The sequence below is a fragment of the Pteronotus mesoamericanus genome, unplaced genomic scaffold, assembly GCF_021234165.1.
Source record: "Pteronotus mesoamericanus isolate MK-2021 breed Mesoamerican mustached bat unplaced genomic scaffold, CSHL_Meso_final contig_94, whole genome shotgun sequence".
Taxonomy (NCBI): Eukaryota; Metazoa; Chordata; class Mammalia; order Chiroptera; family Mormoopidae; genus Pteronotus; species Pteronotus mesoamericanus.
The window spans coordinates 50,433,477-50,459,631 of NW_026555285.1; the positions used below are offsets into that span (position 1 = coordinate 50,433,477).

The 26,155-nt window shown below is 39.2% G+C and overlaps 1 protein-coding gene across 3 annotated transcripts in view; it reads left to right on the forward strand.

Annotated features, from left to right (window-relative positions):
- The window catches only part of NBEA (neurobeachin), a 482,091-nt gene that overhangs the window by 64,391 nt on the left and 391,545 nt on the right, over positions 1-26,155 (forward strand). For all 3 annotated transcript variants that reach the window (XM_054586547.1, XM_054586549.1, XM_054586548.1), the window contains exons 11-14: positions 12,017-12,125; positions 19,004-19,156; positions 20,329-20,497; positions 25,727-25,806. In XM_054586547.1, coding sequence (XP_054442522.1) covers positions 12,017-12,125; positions 19,004-19,156; positions 20,329-20,497; positions 25,727-25,806 — 511 coding nt within the window. The remainder of the gene's footprint in view (positions 1-12,016; positions 12,126-19,003; positions 19,157-20,328; positions 20,498-25,726; positions 25,807-26,155) is intronic.

Genomic DNA, 26,155 nt, shown 5'->3' on the forward strand with positions numbered 1-26,155 from the left:
GTAATTCTTCCATAAAAGGTTTTCTTTAAATTTATTGAAATCCATTTTGATGCTGTATTACTTTGTGTGCTTTTAGCTTACAGCACATAATCTTTAGCTCATTGCCTTCATTTTCCTCTAGTCTTTACCTACCCTATTCTCTGTCCTTCAATATTTCAATCATACTTTGTTATATGAAATATTTTTACTTTATCCATGGAATAATATTCACCCATTTTAGCTTTCCTATGTTTTTATATTTCTTTTGAAAATAAGGTAAATTGCTTTATTTAATTTATGATAATCACGCAGTCTAAAACTAAAATTAACATTATTTGCTTTTACAAGGAATATTGGCCTCTGCCTGAACATTTATCATTCGCAGGAGTCCAGGATACCTGGAGCCCAGGAAACATGGGCAGGACACGTGTGAGGGTCTCCCAGACGCTCGGGCTCTTTCCCTTCCGTCCCCTGGCCGTGGTGACCAGGGTGTGCAGCGAGGGGGTCCCGAAGGAGGGAGCCGCAGGGCATCGTTCGAGGTCACAGTTCAGTGCTGTCGCTGCGTGGGCTGTGTTTTCATGGGTTCCTGGGCTCCCGGTCCAGTTGCCTCGCATGGCTGCCCCCGAGGCTTCTCCCGAAGGCCGGCTGCCTTCGGGGTCGGCCCCAGTCCCCGCCGCGTGTCAGGGGTCTCAGACTCGGAGCGCCCGAAACGGGAACCGTAGCCTTCTGCTCCGCACAGTTTCTCTTGTCTTTGACTTTATTTTACTTTTAAATTTTAAAATTATTTTTATTTTGTTAAACACTTTATTTTTAGAGCAGTTTTATGTTTACAATAACATTTTACAGAGGCTTCCCGTGTCCTCTGCTCCCACACGTGCACCCTGCCCTGCTGCCAGCGTCACTCAGCAGAACCCTGCTCGTCACCAAGGGTGGACCTCCATCGATGCCTCGTGATCACTTAAAGTATCTTTTTGTACCCCTCTTTGTAATAACTGTGTATCTTCTTTGGTGAGATGTTTGTTGAGGTCTTTGGCACATTTTTAAATTGGGTTGTTCGTTTTCCTGTTGAGGAACTTCAAGAGTTCTTTGTGTATTTTTGGATAATAGTCCTTTATCAGGTGTATCTTTTGCAAATATTTTCTCTCAGTGTGTGGCTTGTCTTTTAAGCCTCTTGGTATTGTCTTTCGCAGAGCACAACCTTTTCATTTTAGTAAGTCAGTTATTTCATGGATTGCAGCTTTGGTATTTTGCTACAAAGTCATCAACATACTCAAAGTCATCTAGGTTTTCTCTTACGTTATTGCATTTTACATGTGGGTCTGTGATCCATTTTAAGTAAATTTTTGTTAAGAGTGTTAGATCTACTTCTAGATTCACTTTTTTATATGGTGGTTCAGTTGTTTCACACCATTTGTTGAGGCATAACCAGAGACAGCTTTCTTGCTCTCATCACTTAGAAAGTTTCAAGGGCTTTAGGAGCTCTGTGCCAGGAACTGGGGAGAAAAGCAAATATGTATTTATTATAAATCAATATCATTTCACAACATTCAATGTTATAAATTTCTCTGTGTGCATTGCTTTAAATTCATTCTACAAATTTGGTAATTTGTGCTTTCATTTTTATGTCGTTGAAAATATTTTTAACAGCTCGTGAATTTTTTGACCCATGTTTATTTAGAAGTGTACTGTTTAATCTCCACACACTACGGGGTTTTCTGGCTGTCTTTCTGTTTTGTTTCAGTTGATTCCACTGTGAGCTGGGAGCAGCTCTTGCATCGTCTCTGGTTTTCAGATGTGTGAGTTGTGGGGTGTGGCCCAGATGTGGCCCGTCTCAGAGGGGTCTCCGGTGAGCATGAGCGGAAGGCGTGCGTTGGTGCTCTTCGAAGGGGCCGTGTATAGACGTCACTTGTTCCCAGGCCTTTGCCGCAGGGGTGGGGTCAGCTGTGCTCTGGTTTTCTGCCCGGTCTGTTTGTCCTTCCCTTCGCGGGGTGTGGAAGTCTCCAGCTGTCACAGCGGACACCACTCTCTCTTAAGAGAGTTACAGATGGCGGTTTTTGCGTCGTCTAGTGTGATGGTCTGTTTTTAGGGCACCTGGAGAATCCTATGTCTTTTTGGAAAATTGAGCCTTTTGTCATGATGCGGTGCTTATCTCAGTCTTCGTTAACTTTCCTTGATTGGAGGCTGCTCTGTCTGAATGCAATGTAGAGACTTTCTTTTGGTTAGTGTTGCCATGGTACATTTTTCTCCATCCATTTACTTTTAATCCATATGTGTCTCTCAAGTGGGTTTATTGTAGACAGCATTGGTGGGTGGTGGATTTTGGTTCACTCTGGCAATTTCTGTCTTTTCGTTGGTATATTTAGACATTGACATTCAAACTGATTGCTGATATAGTTGGATTAATATTTACCATGTTTGTAACTGTTATCTATTTGTTGGTATTTGTTTCTATTTTTATATTGTGCTATTTTTCTGCTTGTTGTGGTGTTCGTTGAACATTGTATATATTTCAATTTATCTTATTTTTTAGCATATCAGTTATGCTTAATTTTTTAAAAAGATTTTATTTATTTTTAGAGGAAGGGGAAGGGAGAGAGAAACATTGATGCAAGAGAGAAGCATTGATTGGCTTCCTCTCGCATGTGCCCTGACCAGGGATCAACCTACAATCCAGGCACATGCCCTGGCTGGGAATCAAACCCTCAAAATTTTGCTTTGCGGGACGACGCCCAACCCACTGAACCCCACTGATGAGGGCTATTATGCTTACTATTTTTACTTTTTTAGTGGTTGCCATAGGGTTTGCAACTAATTCAAGTCTACTATCAAATATCACTGTACCATTTTATGAGTAGTTTGAGTACTTTATAATAATAAAATAATTTTAATTTCTGTATTTTGTCCCTGATATCATTGTTGTCATTCATTTTATATATATAAGCATACGAATGTATTATTATTTTGAACTATTATCTATTAGATTACTTTAGATTAAAAAATAAAAGTTGTTATTATTCCTTCTTCACTGTTCTGTTTTTATATATGTAGACCCAAGTTTCTGACCTATATTATTTTCTTTCCCTTTAAAGAATTCTGTTGACATTTTTTTACAAGACAGTTCTACTGGAAACAAATTTCCTCAATTTTTGTTTGTTTGAGAGTCTTTATTTCTCCTTCACTTTTGAAAGATAATTTTGCAGGGTACAGAAGTTGAGGTTGGTGGGTTTTCTTTTTTCTTCTCAAAGCTCTAAATGTTTCGCTCTATTCTCTTCTTGCATGGTTTCTGAGAAGATGGATGTCATTCTTATTTTTGCTGTTGTGTAAGGTGATTTTCTTTCTTGCATCTTTCAGGAATTGTACTTCACCTTTTATTTTCTGTCATTTGAAAGTGATATGCATAGGTGTAGTTTTTTTTGTTTCTCTTTTTTTTTTTCCTAAAAAAATTTATTGTGCTTGGTTTTCTCTTACCTTTCTGAGCCTGTGGTTTGGATTCTGACATTCATTTGGTGGGAAATTTGTAATCACTTTGTTCAATTATTTCTTCTTTTCCTTTCCATCCTCTCCTTCTGTTGTGTATTTCCATTGTGTATGGTATACCCTTTGTAGTTGTTCCACAGTCTTTGGTATTCTGAGGGGTTTTTTTTTTCAGTCTTTGTTGTTTTTGGTGTTGGGTGTTTGAGGATTTAATTAGTATATTCTCTAGCTTAGAATTCTTTTCCTAAGCTGTGTTCAGTCTACTCATAAGCCCGTCGAAAACATTGTTCATTTCTGTTACAGTGCTCTTCAGTGTTGGCATTTTTTTTTTTTTGCTGTTTTATTAGGATGTCTGTCTCTCTGCTGACATTGCCCATTTGTTCTTTCATCCTGTCTATCTTCTCTGTCAGAGTCTGAGCATGTTAATTATAGCCATCTTAAATGCCAAGTCTGCCAATTCCAACATCCAAGCCATGTCTGGGTCTTATTCTTGATCCGTCTTTTTAAACTGCAGTGTTTGCCTCTTGGTGTGCCTGTCGTTTTTTCCTGACAGACTTGATATACCTGGAAAAGGAGCTGTTGTCAATAGGTCTTTAGAACCGTGGTGAGCAGGGAACACTCTGGGGCCCTGCGGACAGGTCTCAGTCTCTCTGTGACCCTGTGCCCGGGGGCGGTGGACTTCCGAACCCTCTGAGTTTGCTGCTTCTCGGAGGCCGAAGACGAGGACTGGAGCGGGCTGGGGTCGGGCTGGGGTCGGGCATTTCCCTGCCCGGGTCAGCGAGGCTCCGGCACCCTGACCCCAGCAGCTGGGCCTGGTTCACTCGGTTCTCCTGAGAACGGGCCTTTTGACAAACAGCACATCTCACAGTGGGTCCTGTCCCTTCTCTCTGCTGGAAGCCCAAGAGAATTTTCTTCTATTAGCTGTGGACCCCGGGGCGAGTTCCTGAAGATAGATCTCGCAGTGCATTCAGGGGCCTCGCTGTGGCTGGTCGTTGGCAGCACTTGGCTCCCACCCACCTTCAGCTGCAGTCCCCGGCTCCCTTCTGGGCTCCGGCTCCCAGGGAGGGTCCTCCCGTGCGTCCCTGCTCTGGGTTCCCGGGACCCCCTGTGTGTAGTGTTTTGTCTCTAGTCTAGGGAGCCACGCTGTCCTGTTCCCCCCTCTGTGGAAGCCTGGAAGAGTTACTGGTTTTTAGGCTGTTCAGCTTTTGCCTGATGGGACGGAGAGGTGGCGTCCAGGCTCACTACCTTTGGAACCAGAAATCTCTCCATTGCTTTCTTTTTTTTAATCTCCCTCTTTTGCAGCTGGTTTTCCCTGGATGTGAGCACAGTTACAGAAGTGCACAGCAGAGTGAGGGTCGTGAAGCACTTTCATTTGGACTCAGAGCTGAAAAGAGGAGCCCCAGAGCTGGACATTGTCAGGGAAGACTGTGTGGCGGTAGCTCCGTAAGATTGTGTGCGAACTCAGCCCTGACCTGTGCGTGTGCGGGTCTGGTCTGAACCCAAGGTTCCAGCCACCGCAGCAAGGCGAGACAAAGCAACCGAAGTCGCAGAGGTCGGAAAGGAGCTCTCTGTTTTAACAGATGACATGATCATCTATCTACATAAAACTTAAGGAATTAAAACACAGAATTCTTGCACTAGTGAACTAATTTAGAAAGTTTGCAAGGTACAGGGTTCTCACATAAAAATGTTATATTTCTCTGTATTAACAACGTATAGTAGGAAACCAAATTAAAAATACCTTTAACAGTAGCTTCAAAAATTTAAGTATTTTATTTTTATTTTTAAAAACTACTTTCTCTTTTTTTCCCCCTAAGATTTTATTTATTTTTAGAGAGAGGGGAAAGGAGGTAGAAAGAGGGAAACATCAGTGTGTGGTTGCCTCTCATGAGCCCCCTACTGGGGAACCTAGCTCACAACCCAGGCTTGTGCCCTGACCAGGAATCAACCTGGCGGTTCACACGCTAGCACTCAAAACACTGAGCTACACCAACCAGGGTCAAAATTTAAGTATTTTAAATCTGAGTGTCCAGAACATGTATAGGATCTGTGTGCTGAAGTCTACAAATTGCTGATGAAAGAAATCTTAAGTTCTGAATAAATGATGAAGCATATTGTAATTATATAAAGCAACATTCAACATAGTAAAAGTGTGATTAAGTTGATCTGTAGATTTTACACAGTACCAATTAAATACCTGCTTGGATTTGTTAGTTGGTCTAGACAAGATAGTTTTAAAATTTATACGGAAAGTCAAAGTGACTAGGATAGATAAAATGATTCTGAAACAGAATGAAGTTGGAGGAGTCATACTTGGTTCTAAGACTCACTGTAAAGCTTCAGAAACGAAGACAGTATGGTATCAGCGAAGTGATAGACATATGTACCAGTGGAACATCACAGAGTTCATAAATAGTGCCGCACAAATATGGACAATTGATTTTTGGTGAAGGTGTGCAAGCGGTCTAAGGGAGGAAGGATAGCTGTTGCCAAAAAAGGAACCTCAGCCTAAACCTCACACCTTGTAAAGGTTAACTCTAAATGTGAAATATAAAACTAGAAGTTTTACAAGCATACACAGGAGAAAATCTTGGTAATCTAGGCTAGACAAAGCTCTTGGATACAACACCAAAAGTGTGATGCGTAATAGAGAAAAAGATTGATAAATTTGACTTAGACTTCATCAAAGTTAAAACGTTTTACTCAGCAAAAGATGCAATGAAAAAACATTCTACAGTTGGAGGAAGATGATAAAAAAATGATTTATTTGACCAAGGATTTATGTCAAGAATTATGCCAAGAATATTAAACTCTCAAACCTAAGGAAACATAAAATCCAATTTTTTAAAAATGGGTAAAAGACTTGGGCAGGCACTTCACCAAACAGATATGAGGGTGCCGGAACAGCACATGGCAGGATCTTGGACATCATTCACCAGAGGGGACGTGTGTATTGAAACCGCCGGGAGATAGCAAGCACACACCAGTGGCATGGCCATAGTAAAGCCACTCGCGGTGCCCAGGGCTGGCAGGATGGAGGGCACCTGGGTCCTATTCCTGGTGGCATGGCCACATGGGGCGGCCACTCTGGCAGGTTGGCCCTTTACTATAGAGTTAAATACACATTGGCCATGTTTTTCAGCCTTTCTACTCCTGCGACTGGGTTCATGAGAAATGAATGAAAACTGTGTTCACCCAGAAACCTTTATGTGTGCGTATGTAATAGTCCTATCCGTAATTGCCATTAACTACATCTCACTCCAATGTACACAGACTGCCGTAGTCCATTCTCACAGTGGAGCCCTAGTGAGCAGTCCGGGGGAATGCCCTGGCTGCTGAGGTGCGCAGCGGCTCGGAGGGCTCTCAGTGCGAGGTCCGCGATGCACACCGCCGACATCGGGAAGGCCCCGTTCACGGGGCGCTCGTGGAACAGGCAAAACTGGAGTGAGGCGTGAGAGAGAGGCAGGTACCCAGGATTCCGGGTTGGGAGCAGGTGACCGTAGGGACGTAAAGGGGTAGGATATGTGAGCATCTTTGATGTGATGTAACCCGTCTCTGTCTTGATTTTGGTGGGGTTATATAAGTCTGTATGTCTTACCATTCTCAGAACTGTACTGACACGTACGTACATGCAACAGAAAGAAGTCAGTTTTACTGTAGAGATAGATCATTTTTAAAAAGAAAAGTAATTATAAAAAGATTAGAAAATCCCGGGACATACAGGGTGATGCAGAGGTAGGTTTACAGTTACTCATGTGGAAAATAATACAGTAACACTACAAGAGTGAACTGTGTTCCATGTACTCACAACTGTGCACCTCCTTTTGCCACACCCTGACACCCTGTATGTGAGGCCCGGTGTCAGCTAATTATGTCAGCCTTCTGTGTGATCAGCCGTTGAAACACTTAGTTACAGTCTGTCTGGTAATTTCAGCACTCCCAGGGGACATTTTCACTGCTGCTGGTGGCCAGTAGGAGGCAGCCCCGGAGCGGGCACTGGCCCTGGCCGGCCTGCCGTGGGCGCTGAGGCCTGGAAGGCGTCGGGGTCTGCCCGGGGACTGGACGTCATGTTACAACCCGTCCGTGTTTTTTCTTTGAAATTTTGTATTTCTTAGGAGTTAGGAAGTTATATCATCAAATTTCTCAAGTACTCAGGTATCCCCAGATTATACACGGTTACTTTAGTGGTACTGCCACTTCTAACATGTCCAGAAAAGTTTTCATGATGTGACTAGGGCACTCAGAGCATTGTAAGTGTCCGTTGTCATTTGGGGTTAAATTGCAAACTGGCGGTAGGCTTTGAGAGTTATTTCTTTTACAGTGGACGCTTTTTGTCAGAAATAAAATATAAAATAAAAATGTGTTACCAAAGGAAGGTCAGAGCGTGTCATAGTTGACAAAGATTTAATAGAACCTTTAGAGCATTCTCTTAAATAGCCGCACTAGTGGCAGCGATTGAGTGTCTGAGGCCAGCTGCCCCCGACCGGGCGGAAGGAAAACGTAGAACTGACGGAGGAGGGAGCTCCTAGCGAGGGGCAGGCGCAGTGACTTTGCGTCCCCTGGTGTATCCCATCTGTCCTTGCATTGTACGGTGCCACATTTCACTGTTTCCCTTATTTGACTCTGCACATGACTGTATTTTCCTTATTTGGGCATTTATCTCCACCTCCTGGCTGAACTGGTGAATGTGGCGGTTGGTGCCCGGTCCTCGCACACGGCCGCAGGCGGACAGCGGTCTTCTGAGGGGAGGCACCTTCAGGACTGGATTGTCCAACGGTGGTGATGTGCCCGGAGTTAGGGCCTTTTGGTTCAGGCCTTTCCAGGATAATTTTGAACTGTGAAGGAATTTAACTCTACTAACTTATTGTGAGACTTCTTTGTGTGTGTCGCTGGAAATTGTGTTGTGTGTGACTTTATCTTGAGTGTGGACTGGAGTTGATTTCTTTTACAGTTTCATTCCTGCTATCATCCGTCTCACCTATGAAGAGTTTTGCAGTGAAAGAAATAGCATAAAACTGTGGTATTAGATATTTTGTATAATTTAAATAATCTTTTGTAAGATTTCACTGTGTCTCAATACTAAATTAGGCTACCTAAGAGATAAAACTTGATGAAAAAGTCAAAAGATTCTTTTCCCCCTACTGGTTCCTTAAATCTTATTATAACTTAATCTACTTCTGAATTTATTCTGAAAATTAATTTGCTTGTAGTATTTTTTTTTAAGATTGAAAACATCCTTTTATAATGTGAGTTGTTGAATCTCCGGGCAAATATTTAATTTTGACATTATTCCATTTATCTTAATATATTTGAACAGCTCATCTAGCTGAGGTACTTGCTTGCGTCAGTACAAAGCAAATTGAAAAGCCCGTTTCTGTATTCTAATAACTGGTTTTGATCTGAGCTTAGGTTATAAATTCAATATTAATCATTTCAGTTATTAATTAGGTCTATATGATATATTTCATCTTTAAATAATAAAGTACCTCAAATAATAAAACTTGTTAAATTTACATGATTTATCTACATAGCTATTTTAAAAAATAATGGACAAAGTAGAATGGATAAAGTAATATTAAAATCAAGTAAAAATCTATATTTATATAAATTTTAATGGACCCTAAATGTAGTATGCATTTTTATTAGAAACAATTTAGTCATATTCATGTGTAGTTATTAAAATTTCCAGGTATTTGTGGGCCAGAACTGACATGGTTTTCTTTAATAATATGGACCAGAGAGTTTGGAGAAACTAATAAATACACTAAGTCATTAAGGTACTATTATACTATTTTCTTTAGTTTTCCTGAGATCTAGACTTTTATAAGTATGACACTTGAAATAAATATTATTTCCTAATTTAATTGAAGTTTATTAAGCATTGGAAGATGGTAATTATTTTTAAGAAATAACCCTATAGATTATTAGTGTCATTTTCCTTAAAAGGACACAGAATTAAAAACCAATAACTGTTTCTGAAATAGAATTGCTACTTATGGAACATATGTTACAATGTCTATTGAAAAGTTTAGGAGTTTTACTTCATGAGTTAAAAATCAGCACACTTTCTGCCTATCAAGTAAAAATTCCTGTGAGCATTTGTTTCAGGTATTGCTATACTTTTCAAGAGAATGTTCTCTGTTGCGTGTGCTAGTTCTGGCTGACACAGACGCCTGCCTGTGATTTACCCTATGTATCTCGACCCTCTGCACAATAACTGATGTGTCTAGACAGGGAGTGGCATGTAGGAGATATAGGAATGGGCTGAAGTATCCTTTATATTTGCCTTTGTATCTAGGGGAGTTGGAAATAGGCAAGAATGGAGAGAAATTTTGTATGGCAGTGCACAGAATTTTGCAAGTTTATTGTGAGCCCTGCAGCAATCCGATGCATTTTAGTTACTGGTAAGTTTGTTAAATTATGTTTGAAAATGTACTTCTTCGAAGATAGCCATCTATTCATTATTACGTCTACCATGTCAAATATACCTATTTTAAAGATCCTAAAAAGATATGGTATTACTATTGCGTTGGGTTTTAGGTATAAATTAATAATACTTTTGTTAGTGAATGAATTTGACTTTTCAATTGTTGTCACAGTTAAAATTGAAGTGCAATTAATTATATGGATAGCCTAGTCATGTGTTAAGATTTTGGAATAATAAAATTAATATTTCTGATTTTGTAATGAAACTCCACTGTGTTTAGAAGTCTGAGTTAATTCATTAGGTGTTTGAGAAAGAGTTGTCTTTCCAACCAAAAACAAAAAAAATCTATGGCATCCTTGTAATGTCTGTGGCTCTGCAGAGGAGGGTGACTGACGGTGAGACGCACCTCTTGAATCTTTTCATGGGCCGTAGGGACTGCCGTGACGCTTTCCTGGGCTTTTCGACAGGGCTGCTGTTTAGGATTCGGGTCTTCTTTCTTCCTAAACCACTGCCTCTGGTGCAGGCCAGACGGGCACGTGCAGACCAGGAAAGTGTGTGATCTCTGTACAGTAGCCGTCTTCTTTCTTCTCAGACATCCAGACAGAAGTATCACGTGTGATAGCACTTAACACAGTTGTGGGTGAGGTGGCTTTGACTATTGATACCATTCATTTAAAATGGACTAGATTGTTTTTAATAGCTGTTCTTTTTTACAGAAACAGTTAAAAAAATCCCAAGGAATTCCTTGGTATTTGTGTTTTTCCTGTAAATGTCTGCCTGTGATTTTTAGGACAAAGTAAAAGAATGTCATTGATTTGTAATACTTGTTTTTACTTGTTTTTGTGGTTTAAAGGTAATAGGTCCAGGTAATGTAATTGAATTTTAATTTCCTGTAATGAGTATTTTATTTACAAATATACTATATTTTTTCTAGCTGAAATGTAATCTATTAAACTATTGATTTTTACAATAATGATAATTTGGTAGCTAATTATTTTTATAATTATATTCTTGATTTGAACAGTAATAGCCACATTGTCAGAGAAATGTGTTGTCATTTTTATAGAAACCAGAAGAGCTAGAATAAGTTTTAATTATCTTGGGGCCTTAAAAAATTTCAAGTTCTTCACATTAGCAAATTTTCTTCATTTCTTGTAGGAATGAATACTTGTGTATTAAAGTATATTTAGAAATTTGAGGCTTTACCCATTCATGTGACTATAAATAGACAATTTAGGATACCTTATAAAGCACTGTAAACATATTATTTTAATTGCTGGTAAGGTCTGGCTTATAGTCATTTATTGTTTTAAACTATGGTAAGGCTATAACTAGGAATGCTGTCATGTATCAGTGCTTCTGGTTGAAAATTGTTCTGTGTAACTTTGTGAAGTGCAGTATTGCCAGAGCTTAATTCAGTGCAATCATTTATTTTTCTTTGTTTCTTCATTGAATTGCCATGTCAGGCATTTTACTTTTGTCTGGCACATATCCGTGTGTGCTTTTATGTGTTATTGTGTTACTGTCACTTTTCATTTTAATACTACATCAATCATTTATTTTCTCTGCTCTCATGAACTTTTCCTGAGGGCATATATGGACATAACTAACATGTTGCATATTTCTCTGGATATTTTTTCAAAAATATAAGTTGTTTTTGAAAAATAGGTCTAAATGAAAAGTTTGTTTAAAAAGTTGGTGTGTTCTTCCAAAGCAATCTTGTATACATATTGAAAATTCTCTAAGATAGCATGTTCTTCCAAGAAATAATATGATAAAGTCTTTAATATAATGAAGTGACATATTTGTGGGTGTGCTTCTCATGTTAGATTTACTTGAAGCAGGGAATATGTATGTGTGTAAGTAAACTTAGATGTTTTGCCTTGTAATATTAAAAAATCCACACAGTAATGTGTTTTATGATATTTAATTTTAAATAGATAACACTAGTTTTCTCATGCTTGGTGAGAAAATATACTATTGCAAAATAAAAGGTATAATAGTTGTCAGCAAAATAGAGGCTAACTTTGGATTTAGTTTTTATGTTTTGGAATAATAAAATACTGAACGTGAACAGTATGTTCCTAATCAGCGTTTGATGATTACATAATGGAATTATCTGTACTTTACATGCAGTGCTACTCTTTTGGCATTCCTGGTTGAACTACTTAAAAGTTCGGTAGCCATGCAAGAACAGATGCTGGGTGGAAAAGGCTTTTTAGTCATTGGCTACTTACTGGAAAAGGTAAGTGATCTATAATGATGGTTTCGTTCTGTGACCTTCAAAGAGGACAACTGACAGTCACGGATTCTGTTATTTCTGTAGTATCCTCTCCATTGACTGTACAGAGGCTATATTTTGCGCTAATTCACAAACATTTTTATATTATGCACCCAGCTGTAAGTGTAGACACTGAACTAATTTGGGTGTTAGAGCTTTATGTAATTAAGAAATTCTTAGTGTAAATTGAAACTAAAAATTTTTTAAATTTCTTTTTCTTTTTTAATTATCAAAAACTGTTTTCATATATTCAGAAAATTAAGAATTGCTTAGTAGATTGGTGTAGAATTACATGCTGTGTGAATATGACCCTACGAAATGCCTTTGCTTCATTGCTGCGCATGACGCGCCCACGCTCAGAACGCCCCTTCAGTGCACTCGCCACCTATTTGCTGATGACGCGTCAGCAGAATTCTAAAGTGAGCCTTTTTTACACTTAAAGCTTAGCTTGAAATTAGAAATATTGTGAAAAGACTACAAATCAAATAAGGAGACTTACTTAGTTCTTCCTTTCTCAGGATTAGTGTCCTTATATTATACAGTCAATTTAGTGAATATAAATATTTTCTCACCGTGGTATTTGCAATTTTTAGATTTTGAATAAGACTGGTCATGTTTTTATACATACTTGCTGGACACCTATTGGTTTTCTTCGGTGAAGTGCTTATGTCCTTTGTCAAGTTCCCTGTTCCCTCCAAGACCCCCACTCCTAGGCAGTCTGTAATCTACTTTTGTCTCTGTGATCTTGTGTATTCTAGATATTTCATATAAGTGGAATCATAATAGTTGTCCTTTTTTATCGGGCTTATTTCATGAAGCACAGTGTTTATAAGATTCATTCGTTTAGTAGCATATATCAGAACTTCATTCCTTTCAATGGCTCAATAATAACGGTCCATTGTATGTGTTCACTACTTTTGTTTTTCTGTTCATCTTTCAGTGGACATTTGTCATGTTTCTTTCTTTTGGCTACTATGAATAATGCACTGTGAATGGTCATGTGCAAGTTTGTGTGTAGACATATGTTTTTATTTCTCTTGGATAAATATCTATGAATTGATTTGCTGTGTCCTATTGTACCTTTATGTTTAATTCTTTAAGAAACTGCCAGACTTTTCCAAAGTAGCTCCAGCATTTCACATTCACATCTTTGCTAGCACTTGCTGTTGTTTGTCTTTTTTATTCTAACCATTGTAGTAGGTGTAAAACAGCATATTGCTTTTTTTTTTTTTGCATTTATATGATGTCTCCTGATATTGAGCATCTTTTCATGTGCATGTTGCCTACTTGTATATTTTTTGAAAAGTGTCTATTTAGAACTTTTGCCAATTTTAAATAATTGGACCTATTTTCTTTTTATTATTGAATTGCGGGTTTCTTTTTATTCTATATACTATTTCTTTATTAGAGATATGATTTACAAAAATAGTCTTTCATTTGGTAGATCAATTTGTGTTATTTGCATTTCCCTGATGACAAATTAAGCATTTTCATACATTGTCTTTTTGGTTATCTTCTATCATTAAAACCTGTAGTATTTGCTCTTTTGCATTTGGATTGTCTGTCATTTTCTTACTCATTTGTGGAACTTCTATATATACCCTGGATATGAATCCTTTGTTGGTTATGTATCGAAAATATCTTTTCCTTTGTGACTTGCCTTTTCATTTTCTTACTGGTGTTTTTTAATGAACAAAAATCCTTAATTTAACATAGGTCAAGTTTTCATTTTCTTGTATGCTTAGCCCATTTTGGATTCTTACCTATGCCAAAACTACGAGACTCAAAATTGTGTTTTACTTTTCACATTTATATTTATGCTATATTTAAAATTTCAATTGAATTTCGTGTGTGGTATAAAGAATAAGTGTCACAATTTATTTACTTATGACTCTCTCTCTCTCTGGCCGGGCTACCCATGTCCGTGGAACCTTTCTCAGAGCCTCGCCTGTCGGGCCCCCTCCCCCGTCTCTGAGGCGCGTCCGGCTTCCCGGGCCTGCAGAGCTGCCGTGGCCGCTCTTGTGCCTCCGCGCTGTAGGCGCCGGCTTTCTGATTTTCACCAAAGAAAAAAAAATCCTAGGATTTGTATTGTATTATATTGCCGTTTTATATTGAATCTTTCAAGTCATACACTTAGTAAATCATTCTACTTATTTAGGTCTCTTTGGAAGTGTTCTGTATAGAAAGCTTTCTTTTTTGCTGTTTTTCCCTCTAGATATTTTAGGTTTTATAAACATTTTTTATTTGTCACTGGTACATAGAAATATAATTGGTATTTATATTGATATTTTATATACCGATTTTGCTATTCCTCTCAAATCTAGAAGTTTGTAGATTTTTCAGAATATTTTCTCTATTTTGCTATTCTCATATGTCTGAGAATGACAGTTTTTTTCTTTCTAATACTTATTCTTTGTATATTTCCCCCCTTGGCTTGCTGTGCGCTCTCAGGACCAGTGTCTGGGTGCTGAGTGGAAGCCTGGTGGCGGCACCCCTGTCTCGTTTGAGGTTTCGCAGGCAAAGCTTTCAGTGTTATCCACGGAGCGAGATAGATGCTGTTGGTTACACTTTGTAGACTTCTTAATCAAATTAAGAAAGTGTTCCAAGTTTGCTGGGTTTTCTTTATTATAGGTGTTGAATTTTATCAAATGTTTTTTCTGCATTATTTGAGATGGTATCATTATGATGATTCTACATTATTAGTTCAGGGTGAATGACACTGATTTTTAAATGTGAGGCCATTCTTACATTCCTGGAACCCGATCCCTGCGCACTCCAGCCAGGCCACATCGCTCCTCGTCCCGAGGCGCCCGTGCGTCCCCAGGAGCCTTCCTGCTCATGCCTCCCGCACCGCTCTCGGGCACCATACCATCTCCTTTGGCCTTTTCACAGCATTTCCGTTGAATGTTGTTTCCTTGAAATGCCTTCTTCAGTTGTATTTTGTTTCTTCTCTTCCTGCCTGCTTGGGCTCCTTTTCTTCTATTTCGTTCCCTTCTGTCTTGGTGCTGAATCCTGGGCACCTTTTTACTTCTTTGTTTTCAATTTAATTGAGTTCACCACTGCCTTAGCTCTCATTATTCTGTAGGTGTCAGATCTTCTCAAAAGTGTATCTCCATCCACAGACATTCCTTTGACTTCTAGACCCTCATTGTCAGCTCCAGTTGGGTGTCTAATAAGCTTCCTAAATCCTAAAGTATTCAAATTGTTACTTCTTTTTCTCTCTAACCTTTTGTTCTTCTGTCTCCGTTTAGTTAATAGCATCATCACCATTCAACAAGTACTTCAGACCAAAAATGTTACTCCTGCGTGACCCTCCCTCTGCACACAGTGAATTCGTGCGCTCCGCACGTTCCATCACTTACTGTCGGAGCACATTCAGAGCCAGCGGCTGCGTCCAAGTCGCCCCTCCACCGCGTTCCAGCCCCACCGGCAGCCCCTTCGGGCCGGGCCTCGTCCGCACTGTTGGGGGCCCACCGTTCATTTTTCACGTGCACTCTGCCTAGCGCCCCTGTGATGCGCCACATCTTACTGCCTCGTCCTTTTTACAGTAAATTTGTGAATCTCTTAGTTCTGATGGGATCTCTTTAACATTCTCTGTCTCACCTTTTGCCTTCTCTTTTGCAGCCACACTGCTTCATAAAAAGGCCTTTTGGCCTTTCTTGTGAAAACTCAAACGGTGACCGGGGGCCCCTCTCAGGAGCTCTGCGCTCTCCCCCCGCTGCTGTGATCATTCTGTGCGTGGGGAGTCCCACGCCTACGCCGCCGTCTCAGAGGCGGCCACCCCGCTCGCTCTTGCTTGGGACGCTCTGGCCAGCTGCGCTGCCCACCGGGTGCAGTGCCGCTCTGACGCGCTTCAAATCATGATGTGATTCCTGACTCCTTTCATTGGGGTGTACGCTGCAGATTCATGAGGGCAGGGACAGTATCTTTTTTCTCACCTTACCGCTACATCTTCAGCACCTAAAAGAGTGCCTGGCCACTTAGATATTTGTTCACTTAAATAAATGATATGCGCTTGTATGCTTGATTACCTACAAAGACTGTGCTTTTTGGCCTTCTCAGATGAGCACTCACGCTCTTGTTTTTTTTAAGTCAGCTGCCAGGTGAGTCGTATGGACAATAAAGATTCCATTTCTGTTTTATGGTCAGTGAGTAACAAGGTAGCGGTGGTCTCAGCTTCCTCTCCTTGTTTGAGACGCTGTTAGTTATCGAGGAAGGTGGTCTGATGAGAAGCTCTCTGAAGTCATCATATTTAGACTGTTCCATGAAAAACGTTTAAGGTATTTTATTTTATTTTATTTTATTTTGCCAAAACACTTACGTTCTGGAAGCTATTATTAGCAAATAAAAATAGAACGTATAAGGTAAGCTATGTGAAATGATAACTAGTGAAGGAAGGAGTGGCTGAAGCTTTATAACTCTTGATTTTTTACCTAATTTTATTCGTCAATTCATGAACAATATTTTAGAATTTAAAAGTATTCTTTTTTAATTAAAGTTCCTTTAAAATGAGGGCCCAATCTCTGCAGTTTTGTTTTTACTCAAATATTTATTTGTTTTGTCCCCCTCCCCTCTTTCATAAAGATGTTATTTGTTTGGACCATTTTCTTTATCTTCTTTAAAAAATCCTCATGCAGAGTTAGGCTCTGAGGCTCGCTGTGGGTTTTGGAGAATTGTTGCTTATCCCCTCCCCGTCGGTGTGTTGTCCACGTGCGAGCCCGCTGACCCAGAGTCCTTGCTGGTGGGACCGCTCTCACAGGCGGCGAGATGCCGCCTGCACAGTGCTGCCCGCCTTCAGCAGCCCGGCTGCGGGTGTCCCATCCGTTCCACGCTGCTTCATGCACGTACAAACGTTCAGCGTGCTACACATTTTACTTTCTTATTTTGTTACATACCCCTGCCTTCTTTTCCCTTAGAGTGTAAGTTCTTTGAGGGCAGCGTTTTGGTTTTTCTAAAAAATTTCATTCACTGTTTTTCCACAGTGCCGAGAAGAGTGCCTAGAAAATAGCAACTATTCAACACATGTGTTTTGAATGGTCAAATGTAAAAGTATCGTGTTCTGCCTGCACGGCCAGGGAGGCGGGTGTGGGGGCTGCAAGGTGAGGGAGAGCGGCAGAGGGAGCAGGTGACACAGATTGGTGTTGGGCTGGTGAAATTGGGCGGAAGAAATGTTTTGCTTGGCTCAGTGAGAAGTTTTTTGGCTTTGATTCTTCCCCTTAGATACCGTGAGCAGCCTTCACTGTTCCTCATTGTCCCCTCACTCACACGTTGTTGTTGGCGCCTTGCATTCGTGTGATCTTTTGAGCCTGTGCCTCCTTTGGAGAAGTGTGACAACAGATGGCGTGCTTAAGTCAGATCTGAGTTGTCTGTTGTGGGCGTGGTGGATGGCGGTAATCTTACACCTTAATGATCACTGGCTGGTCCTCGGACTTTAGTCAGTGGGTGATGGAGAACGGGGTGTCCTGTGGCCTGTGCCTTAGGGCGGAGTGGGTGGGAGGTGACCCCTCCCCCTGGGGAGGCCGGCAGGGCTGCGGACCTGAGCCCTAGATGAGGAAGAGGAGGAGATCTTTGTAGGAAGTTAGGTTTTTTGACATTTGAGTTCAATTATTAGTTTGTATGAACACCTTTTTCTATATAAAACTTTCCACTGAAATTATACTCAAGGGACATGTCGTCCAATTAAAATATAAACTTCACATGCTGTTTAAAATTCTCCTGTAAAAAGTAACTGGTGAAATTAATTTTAATATTTTATTTAACCTAGTATATACAAAATATTACCACTTCAGCATATGCTCAATAAGTAAAAGAATAATAGGTATGTTGCATTATCTTTTTCATCCTGGATCTTCAAAATCAGGGTGTACATACTCATAGCAGCTGTCACTTGGCACTAGACACATTCCAAGGTCTCGGTAGCCGTGAGTGGCTTGTGGCTGCTCTGCTGGACAGTGGAGCTTCAAGGATGGGCTTGAATCGAGGAATATCTCTCACTTATCTGAACGCTGTTGGCAGTAGGTTCCGTAATGGCAATGGCAGCTCAGAGTTGGTGGTGGGCGTGCCCGGCGTAGAGGCCGTGTGACGGGAAGCTGGTGAAGCCCGGCCCGTGCAGAGGGAGGCTGTGCACGGGGCGAGGGGACCGGCTCGGTCCTGTGCAGCGGTCCCGTCTCTCCAGCGACGGACACTGAAGAGGATCTGAGGAGGCGAGAATGCTGAAGGAGGGCAGTATTTTCAAGAAAACAAGATCTGCTTTTCCAAATGCTCTGGATAGGTCAAAAAAGCTTATGGGAAGCAAGATGCATTGCATTTGTCAAAGTGCACCTCATTTGTAACTTTTTGAAGAAAGGATTCAGTGGAATGGTAGGATCAGTTCATTCTCCCTTCGGTTTGGAGCTAGCGAAAGCACTTCTCTTTCCTATTTTCTTTCTTTTTTTGGAATGTGTGTGTGTATTTTCATGATACAAAATTTGGTCCATTTTAATTTTGTTTAAGATCTTCTCTTGTTCATGGATTTGTACCAAAATGGGGTAAAACCATTTGCTACTTGTAACATCATTTTTCTTTTAGCTTGAGTTAAATGTAGCATTTTTTAAACTGAGACATTTCTCTGCAGTTGTCCTGAAAAGAGCTTCAGATAACAACTGTCAGAGAATTAGCTTAAAATTCTAAATTTCAAAATCTAATTAAATTTTGAATACCAAAGGATATGTAAAGTTTTTTTTAATTTTATGTTTAAAGTACCAGGGGTCACATGTGAAAAGTTAATGGGCACATATGTTAAGCCAGCAGTCTTCCCTCTGACCGGCGCGGTTCGAAAAGGACTGTCTCCCTTCTTCCCGCAGTCCTCCCGCGTCCACATGACCCGCGCCGTCCTGGAGCAGTTTCTGTCCTTCGCCAAGTACCTGGACGGCCTGGCCCACGGAGCCCCTTTGCTGAAGCAGCTCTGCGACCACATTTTGTTCAACCCAGCCATCTGGATACACACCCCTGCGAAGGTGGGCGCTCACTCACTTGCGTTGTTTGAGCGGGATGTGATAAGGGATGGTTATTGGATCTGAGTGATTCAGTAGAAAACATTGGGGACTTTGGGCTTATCTAATAGTCAGTATGAAGCTGTGTTGATTAAATAGGATCAGAAATCAAAATATTAAATACGGAAATACTAAAATAAGGGAAACTCTAGTTAAAATTAAGCTTGATGTAATAACTGCATTCCAAAGTCATTAGACGTAATTCATACTTTTCTTCCGAGAGAAAGAATTGGTACACTAATTGTTAAAAGACTGAGAATAGAGAAAATAACCAGTAATCCATAGTAGTATGATAATTGTGGTTGTGGTGACTAGAAAATTGCTTGTATTGTAAATATAGAATTTATATCATGATATATGAATATTATTTGTTTTAAAATGAATATATACGTAATTTTTTTTTCTAGATATCACCATAACGCTTTTAGGATTGTGCATACCTGAATTTAGCCCTGTTATAGTCTAGTGGAAATTAATGATGAGGAACATTTTTCATGAATTTGAGCTGCCTTCTGCAGTTGTCAAACCTTTCACATAACTTTGTTTAAGTAATGTTTAAGTTCTGACTTTTATTATAGTTGATGATGTTCATTATAGTGCTAGTCTCAAATCTGAAGTTTGTTCACTATTTCAGTGAGGTGTTTGAAGAGTCACTTTCTACTTACATGGTTAGATTCTGATATTGTGGCAGTGGGTTAAGAAATTTTGAAATTGTGTGAATTTTTAAGACAGATGGCAAAATTTTGTATTTTCTGCAAACACGGTGGCGCCGGTCTGCCGTTGGCATGGTTCCCCTGGACCGCTGGGATGTGCTGGAGGGGCTAAGGGCCGCGGTCCGGGTGGCTCTTTAAACAGTCGGGTCATCCTTTCAGAGACCATCAATGACATTATTGAATTACTTAAAATCACTTCACAGTTACTAGCGATTGTAATACCTTTATTAAATGTTATTAGAATGTGTTCATTGAAGATGATTCTTTAATATAAATAATATTTAATAGTTATTTTTAACCTCATAATATATGGTACTTTCTTGGCCTTCACTAATTTTTATTGAAGTTAGAATAGAATGTGTAATGTATAATATAAACACTTGAAACATTTTATTTTAATGCTCTGTTAATGTTTTGTATTAGGTTCAGCTCTCTCTGTACACGTATTTGTCTGCTGAATTCATTGGCACTGCTACCATTTACACCACCATACGCAGAGTAGGAACAGTGCTCCAGCTAATGCACACGTTGAAATACTACTACTGGGTCATCAACCCTGCTGACAGCAGCGGCATCGCCCCTCAAGGACTAGGTAAGGGCGCCGCGCGCCGGGCTGCGCTGCGGCCACCCTGTGTTCCCAGTGCTGCTGCCGAGGTCGGGGGCGCCTGGCTGCGGAAGTGTCACTGGGCTGTGTCCCTTTTTATATAAGTTAACTGGCATAGTGAGGATTTTTTGTGGTAAGGAAGTTTATAGGTAGCGTTGCAGTATTCAATTACTTTTGGAATAAAGACAAGTAAATGAAATAATTTTCTGCCTTTTAGCCTCTATGCTTGTTGTAAATCAGGAAGATATATTCATTCATATATTAAAAACAGATCAGTGATAACTGGTCATGACCCGTGAGTTTTAATACAGTTGTTTCAACATTTTGAAATTGTTGCCTTTTTAAAATTTGTTTCCCATCCTTCTCCCTTTCTTCCATGTATAGTAGAAGCTAATTTTCCATGGCATAGTGTGGTTTAAAATATATTGTCAGTTTTCCTTCCTAATTATATAAGAATACATGCTCATCATAGAAAATAAAATAATAAAGAAGAAAAAAATTATTTATAACCCCAAGCTGAGGAATAGGCTGTTAACAAGTTTGGTGTGTGGTGTTCAACTGTTTCTCATTGCATAAATACGTGAAATACTTAAACTCTTGGAGAACTGAGATTTTCTTGATTTTTTTTTCATGTTTTTTTCCATTGACTCTACGTAGTATTCTAAGAGGGTGTACCATTTACATATTTCTAAAGTTTTGATTCTATAAATAATCAAATCTACAAACAATGATTGAGTTCATTGTATATAATAATTTACCTCCATCTTTCATTTGTTGAGAATTACTGAGAAAGGGTTCTCGTGATAAACATTGTTAGTTTTCTTCAGAAATGCTGTACCAGGTTCCATTTTACCAATAGTATGATAGGAGTGCATGTCTCAGCATACTCACAGTATCATTGCAAAGTACTGTTTCAAACAAATCTCTTTAATAGGGGAAAACAGCCTTTCACTGTTTTAATATTCATTTGCTTACTTTACTCTCGTTAATTGATGGGACTTTAAAATTGTGTTATTTGCACTCAGACAGAATATACTATTCTGTCATTTATGGGTTTTTCTATTGCTTTTAAACTTAATGCCTAAAATTTACTGAATGCTCATTGTGAGTTGGAATCTATGCTAAGCATTCTGTTGTACATGGTAATTTTGTTTAGTCATTTATATGCAATGTAATTACATAGACATACACATATGATTATATCTAAATATAACTATTTTGGTAACACCACTCCCATTTTTCAGATGACTACACTAAAATTTGAGTCACGTTTATGTGACTCAGAGCCCCTGTTTTAAAACACTACGTCTGATAGTTTTGGGTTTTTTGTTTGTTTGTCTGTTTGTTTTACTCTAAGCAAATCATACATTTACACATACTTCTAGTTCTGAAAATTAAGTTCTAATTTATAGAAAATTTGTAACAATTGTATAGGGAATTTTCATATACCCTACCATGTTTCCCAATATTTTATACTTTACCACATAGACTTTATCATTCTCTACTTTTATGTAAATATAAACACACATATACATATGCACATTTTTTTCTGAGTCATTTGAGAATAAATTGTATGTATGATGCCCTATTACCCTTGAATACCCTGCTGTTTATTTCCTGAAACATAAGGACACTGTCTTAGATGCAACCATAAAATCAGGTAATTGACATTAATACCATACTATCTTCTAATCCAAGACCCCATTGAAATTTCATCAATTATCCTAATAATATCCTTTCTAGAGAAAAAAATTATTTTCTCCCAATTCTCAGTTGAGGTTCTTTTATTGCTGTTAGTTGCCTTGTCATTTTAATAGTCTTTGATGTGGAATAGTTATTTTAGTATTTCCTTGACATTTTTGAAGAATATAGGCAAGTTCCTTTTTAGAATGCCCTTTAATTTGGATCTCTTTGATTTCTGCTCATGAAAATTCAGGTCTTTTCGCTTTTGGGAAGAATCGCGCAGAAGTCGTGCTCTCCTTTCCCATTGTGCCCGTGGTAGGAGGCACCTGATGCCGAGTTGTCTTATTGCTACTGATGTTAATTATGATCATTTGATTAAGGCTGTGTCTACCAGGGTTCTTTTTTCTTTTAAAATTTTTATTGAACTTATTGGGGTGACATTGGTTAATAATAATATGTAAATTTCGGGTGTACAATTCTATAATACGTCATCTATATACTGTATTGTATGTTTACCCCCAAGAGTCAAGTCTCCTTCCATCACCATCTCTCACCCCTTTCCCCTCTTCTGCCTCCCCCACCCCTTTCCCTCTGGCAATCACCATGCTGTTGTCTGTGTCTTATTTTTTTCTTAATCCCTTCACCTTTTTCACTGAGTCCCACAAACCCCTGCCCTCTGACTGCTGTCCGTCTGTTCTCTGTATCTATGTCTGTTTCTATTTTGTTTGTTAGTTTCTTAATTGTAAGATCACTACTTTCTCTTTTGCAATAATAAGTATTTATTTGGAAAATACTTTGAAATACATAAATGTCTTGTTTTTAAAAAAACTTTCCCTTACTGATTTCATCAATAACTCTTGTCAGAATTGATCTTTACTGTGAATGCTGCCAAGGAGCAATATTTTCTAACCTTACTTTGACTTCTGCTGTAGAAATAACTCCCTTTTCTCCCACATTTACATATTTCTTCGTTTTTTATTGCTAGTATAAATGTCATGGCTCTCTGTTTTGTTCGGTATGTCAAACCGCCCGTCGGTAGGCTTCCCCAGGGGAGGGTCAGACTAGATGTTTTAGGCTTAGGGAGCCCTACAGTCTCTGTTGCGAACACTTAGGTCTGCCGTTGTGTCCCACAGAAAGAAGACCCCGAACTGTAGGCAGTATGCACATGAGCGGGTGGTGTTTGATTCATGAAGCTTAAAAAACTGGTTGGATGGAGCTCGAAGGCTATCCCCTGAGTTATCGTTACTTATTTTTATGTTCCGTTTTTCTCAGATTTGGCCATAGGAGCCCCATCCACGTGAGTTCTTGTGTTTTTATAACCAGTGTCCACAGTCCATAATTTTTTAGTACTTCCTTGCCTTCTGGTGCAAGATGTCCATGGTTCCTCTGATACTTTCCTTATCCCACTCCTGGAATCACCCATTTTTTCAAGGTGCCTGGGATTGTCTGGGTAGGTGGGGCTTTTGGAACCAAGATCTGGGTGTGAAGTGTACTTGCTGTGCAAGCTGTTTCTCTTTGGTGTCACTGCTTGTGGGCGTTCTTAGTGACAGAGACCTAAGTACGTGTGCTTATGCTTCTGCTTGTTTTTTTCTTGCTCATAAATGTACATTGGTGTTTCACATTTTAGGTGTCTTAAATATTTATTTCGAATAGATCATGAACACAACGTGGTATTACATATGCAAATATAAACTGAGCCTCATCAGTTAACGCCAAGCGTAGGGGACAGACCGTGACCAAGAGCCTGTGTGGCAGCGCGCGATCTTCCTCCCGCCTCCAGCCGCAACGATGAGCCCACCCTTAGTGCATGTTATTGTTTACTGGGCTTGACTCCTTTGCTCTCTCTGTGTGTGTCCCTAAATGATTGATTGTTTAGCGTCTGTATTTTACATAAATAGTATGGTATCATTTATGATTTGTTTTGTCATTCAATTTCTTATTTGTAAGATAAATTTATTTGTATTATATTCTGTAAAATATGAATTCATATTACATACATATACACAGTACACACATATCAGTGTAGTTCCCTGCGACCTGCTCTTTACATTGTATAATATATGACCGTAGTAATTACACATAGCATTTACCAAGTGTTTACAATTTAATGGACCAAGCACTGTTCTGATTTCTTTATATATGTTGACCCATTTAATTCTCACAAAGTATCCTATGACATAAGCACTATTATTTCCTTATCCTAGCAAAAAAAAGTGATGCATTAAGGATATAAAACTTGTACAGTTTCATTCGGCGGTGGCAAAATTATCAGTAAAAGAATGTCACCAAGTAATGGCACTCTGAACTGGGGTGGAGGAGGAGCCGTGGTCAGGAAGGGACTGCGGCCCGGAGGTGGACGAGGGCTCCGTGGGTCCCCTGCCATGGCCAGGCAGTGAGTGTGCGGGGCGTTCGGCCCCCTGGCGGTCACACCACGTGCAGCGCCCGGGCACCGCTGCAGGAGGGCGGGGCGGGCGTTCCCCTGGTGCCGCTGCGGGCCGCTGGGCGTGCCTCTCCTGAACGGGTGCTGTCGTTCGCACGGACGGTGATTTTGTAAGAAAAAGTAAGACTAGGTGCTGGTGAGCAGGGCGGGTGTTTGGTCCTAGTGCAGGAGTGGGGCGCCACGTAGCGAGCGGTCTGGTAGTTTCTCAAGAGCCAGTGGGTGAACTGTTCGAGTGTTGACTTTCTCTGCGAGGTAGACATCTGCTGCTCAGTTTTTGATGTTAGAAATTACACATAAAGGGATGGTAGTTTTCAAACATAACGAAGCTATATAAAAATCCTGGTCGCATAAAGAAAAGTTTGATGTTTAAGGATTTTCATGGTTCTAGCTACACACATTCAAGGTATAATTTAATTATTATATGTATATATGTTACATATATCATTGCATATTCTCATTTTTTGGTAATTAAATATTTGCAATGAATTACTTTGAAATTTAGGTGTTAGGATGAAATTTGTGTATATAAATTTTATCATTTTCATTTGATTCATAAGCATTGATTGAGTGGCCACTCTAGTATGTATTAGGTATACACAGCTGATACGGAAGAAAAAAGCTGCAAAACAAGCAATCACAATAGAGTGCCACTTTTTCTGTGCTATGTTTTATAATGCATAGGCTGAAAATAGAGACAGTGTTTAAATGAAGACAGGTTTGAGGTTGGAAGAAGGTATTGCGAAAATGGATTTGAGGGGGTAAAGGGAACCAACATATTAAGTTAATAAAATTTGGAAAAAGTATCCATGTAACCACTTGATGGTTATGCATTTATCAATGTATAGTAATATAATTTTTAAATAGTAATTTTCCCCCAAATCTGACATTTTGTAAATAATTTGTACTGGCCAAAACCTATAAATAATGTTTAGATTCTCTGATATAATTGAGATTATACAGCATTAATATAAATAAATATAATAATAACTGTTAAAGAATTCTGTAGTATCCTAATACTATTGCATTAAGCTTATTCAATGTCATGATTTTTTTTTCTATTTCTTTTTTCCTCCTTGTTTTTTGTCTTTTTATAGATGGTCCCCGGCCATCACAAAAAGAAATTATATCACTGAGGGCATTTATGCTACTCTTTCTGAAACAGCTCATATTAAAGGTAAAATAATTTTATGTAATTCAGAATTGTAATGTATTAGGTGAAAGGGATTTTTGCCATATTTTAAAATCATTATTGTAAACTGAGTACAAACTATGTTTAATTCATGAATCGTTTTTAAAATTCTGTAAACTTTAGTATTATTAACCTTTATTGAATTTGTTAAATACTCTTTGAGATCCTTTATACTAAGGGATATAGCAGAAATGGCAAGGAACATGAATAAGAAACAAGCATAAAGATTTTATTCCAGAAAAATGGTCTTTGCCCCTTTTTAGGCAGGCTTATGTTATGTATTTTATCACAGTAGGATCTTAAGAGATGAAGATTATAAAATGGAAAAAAGAGA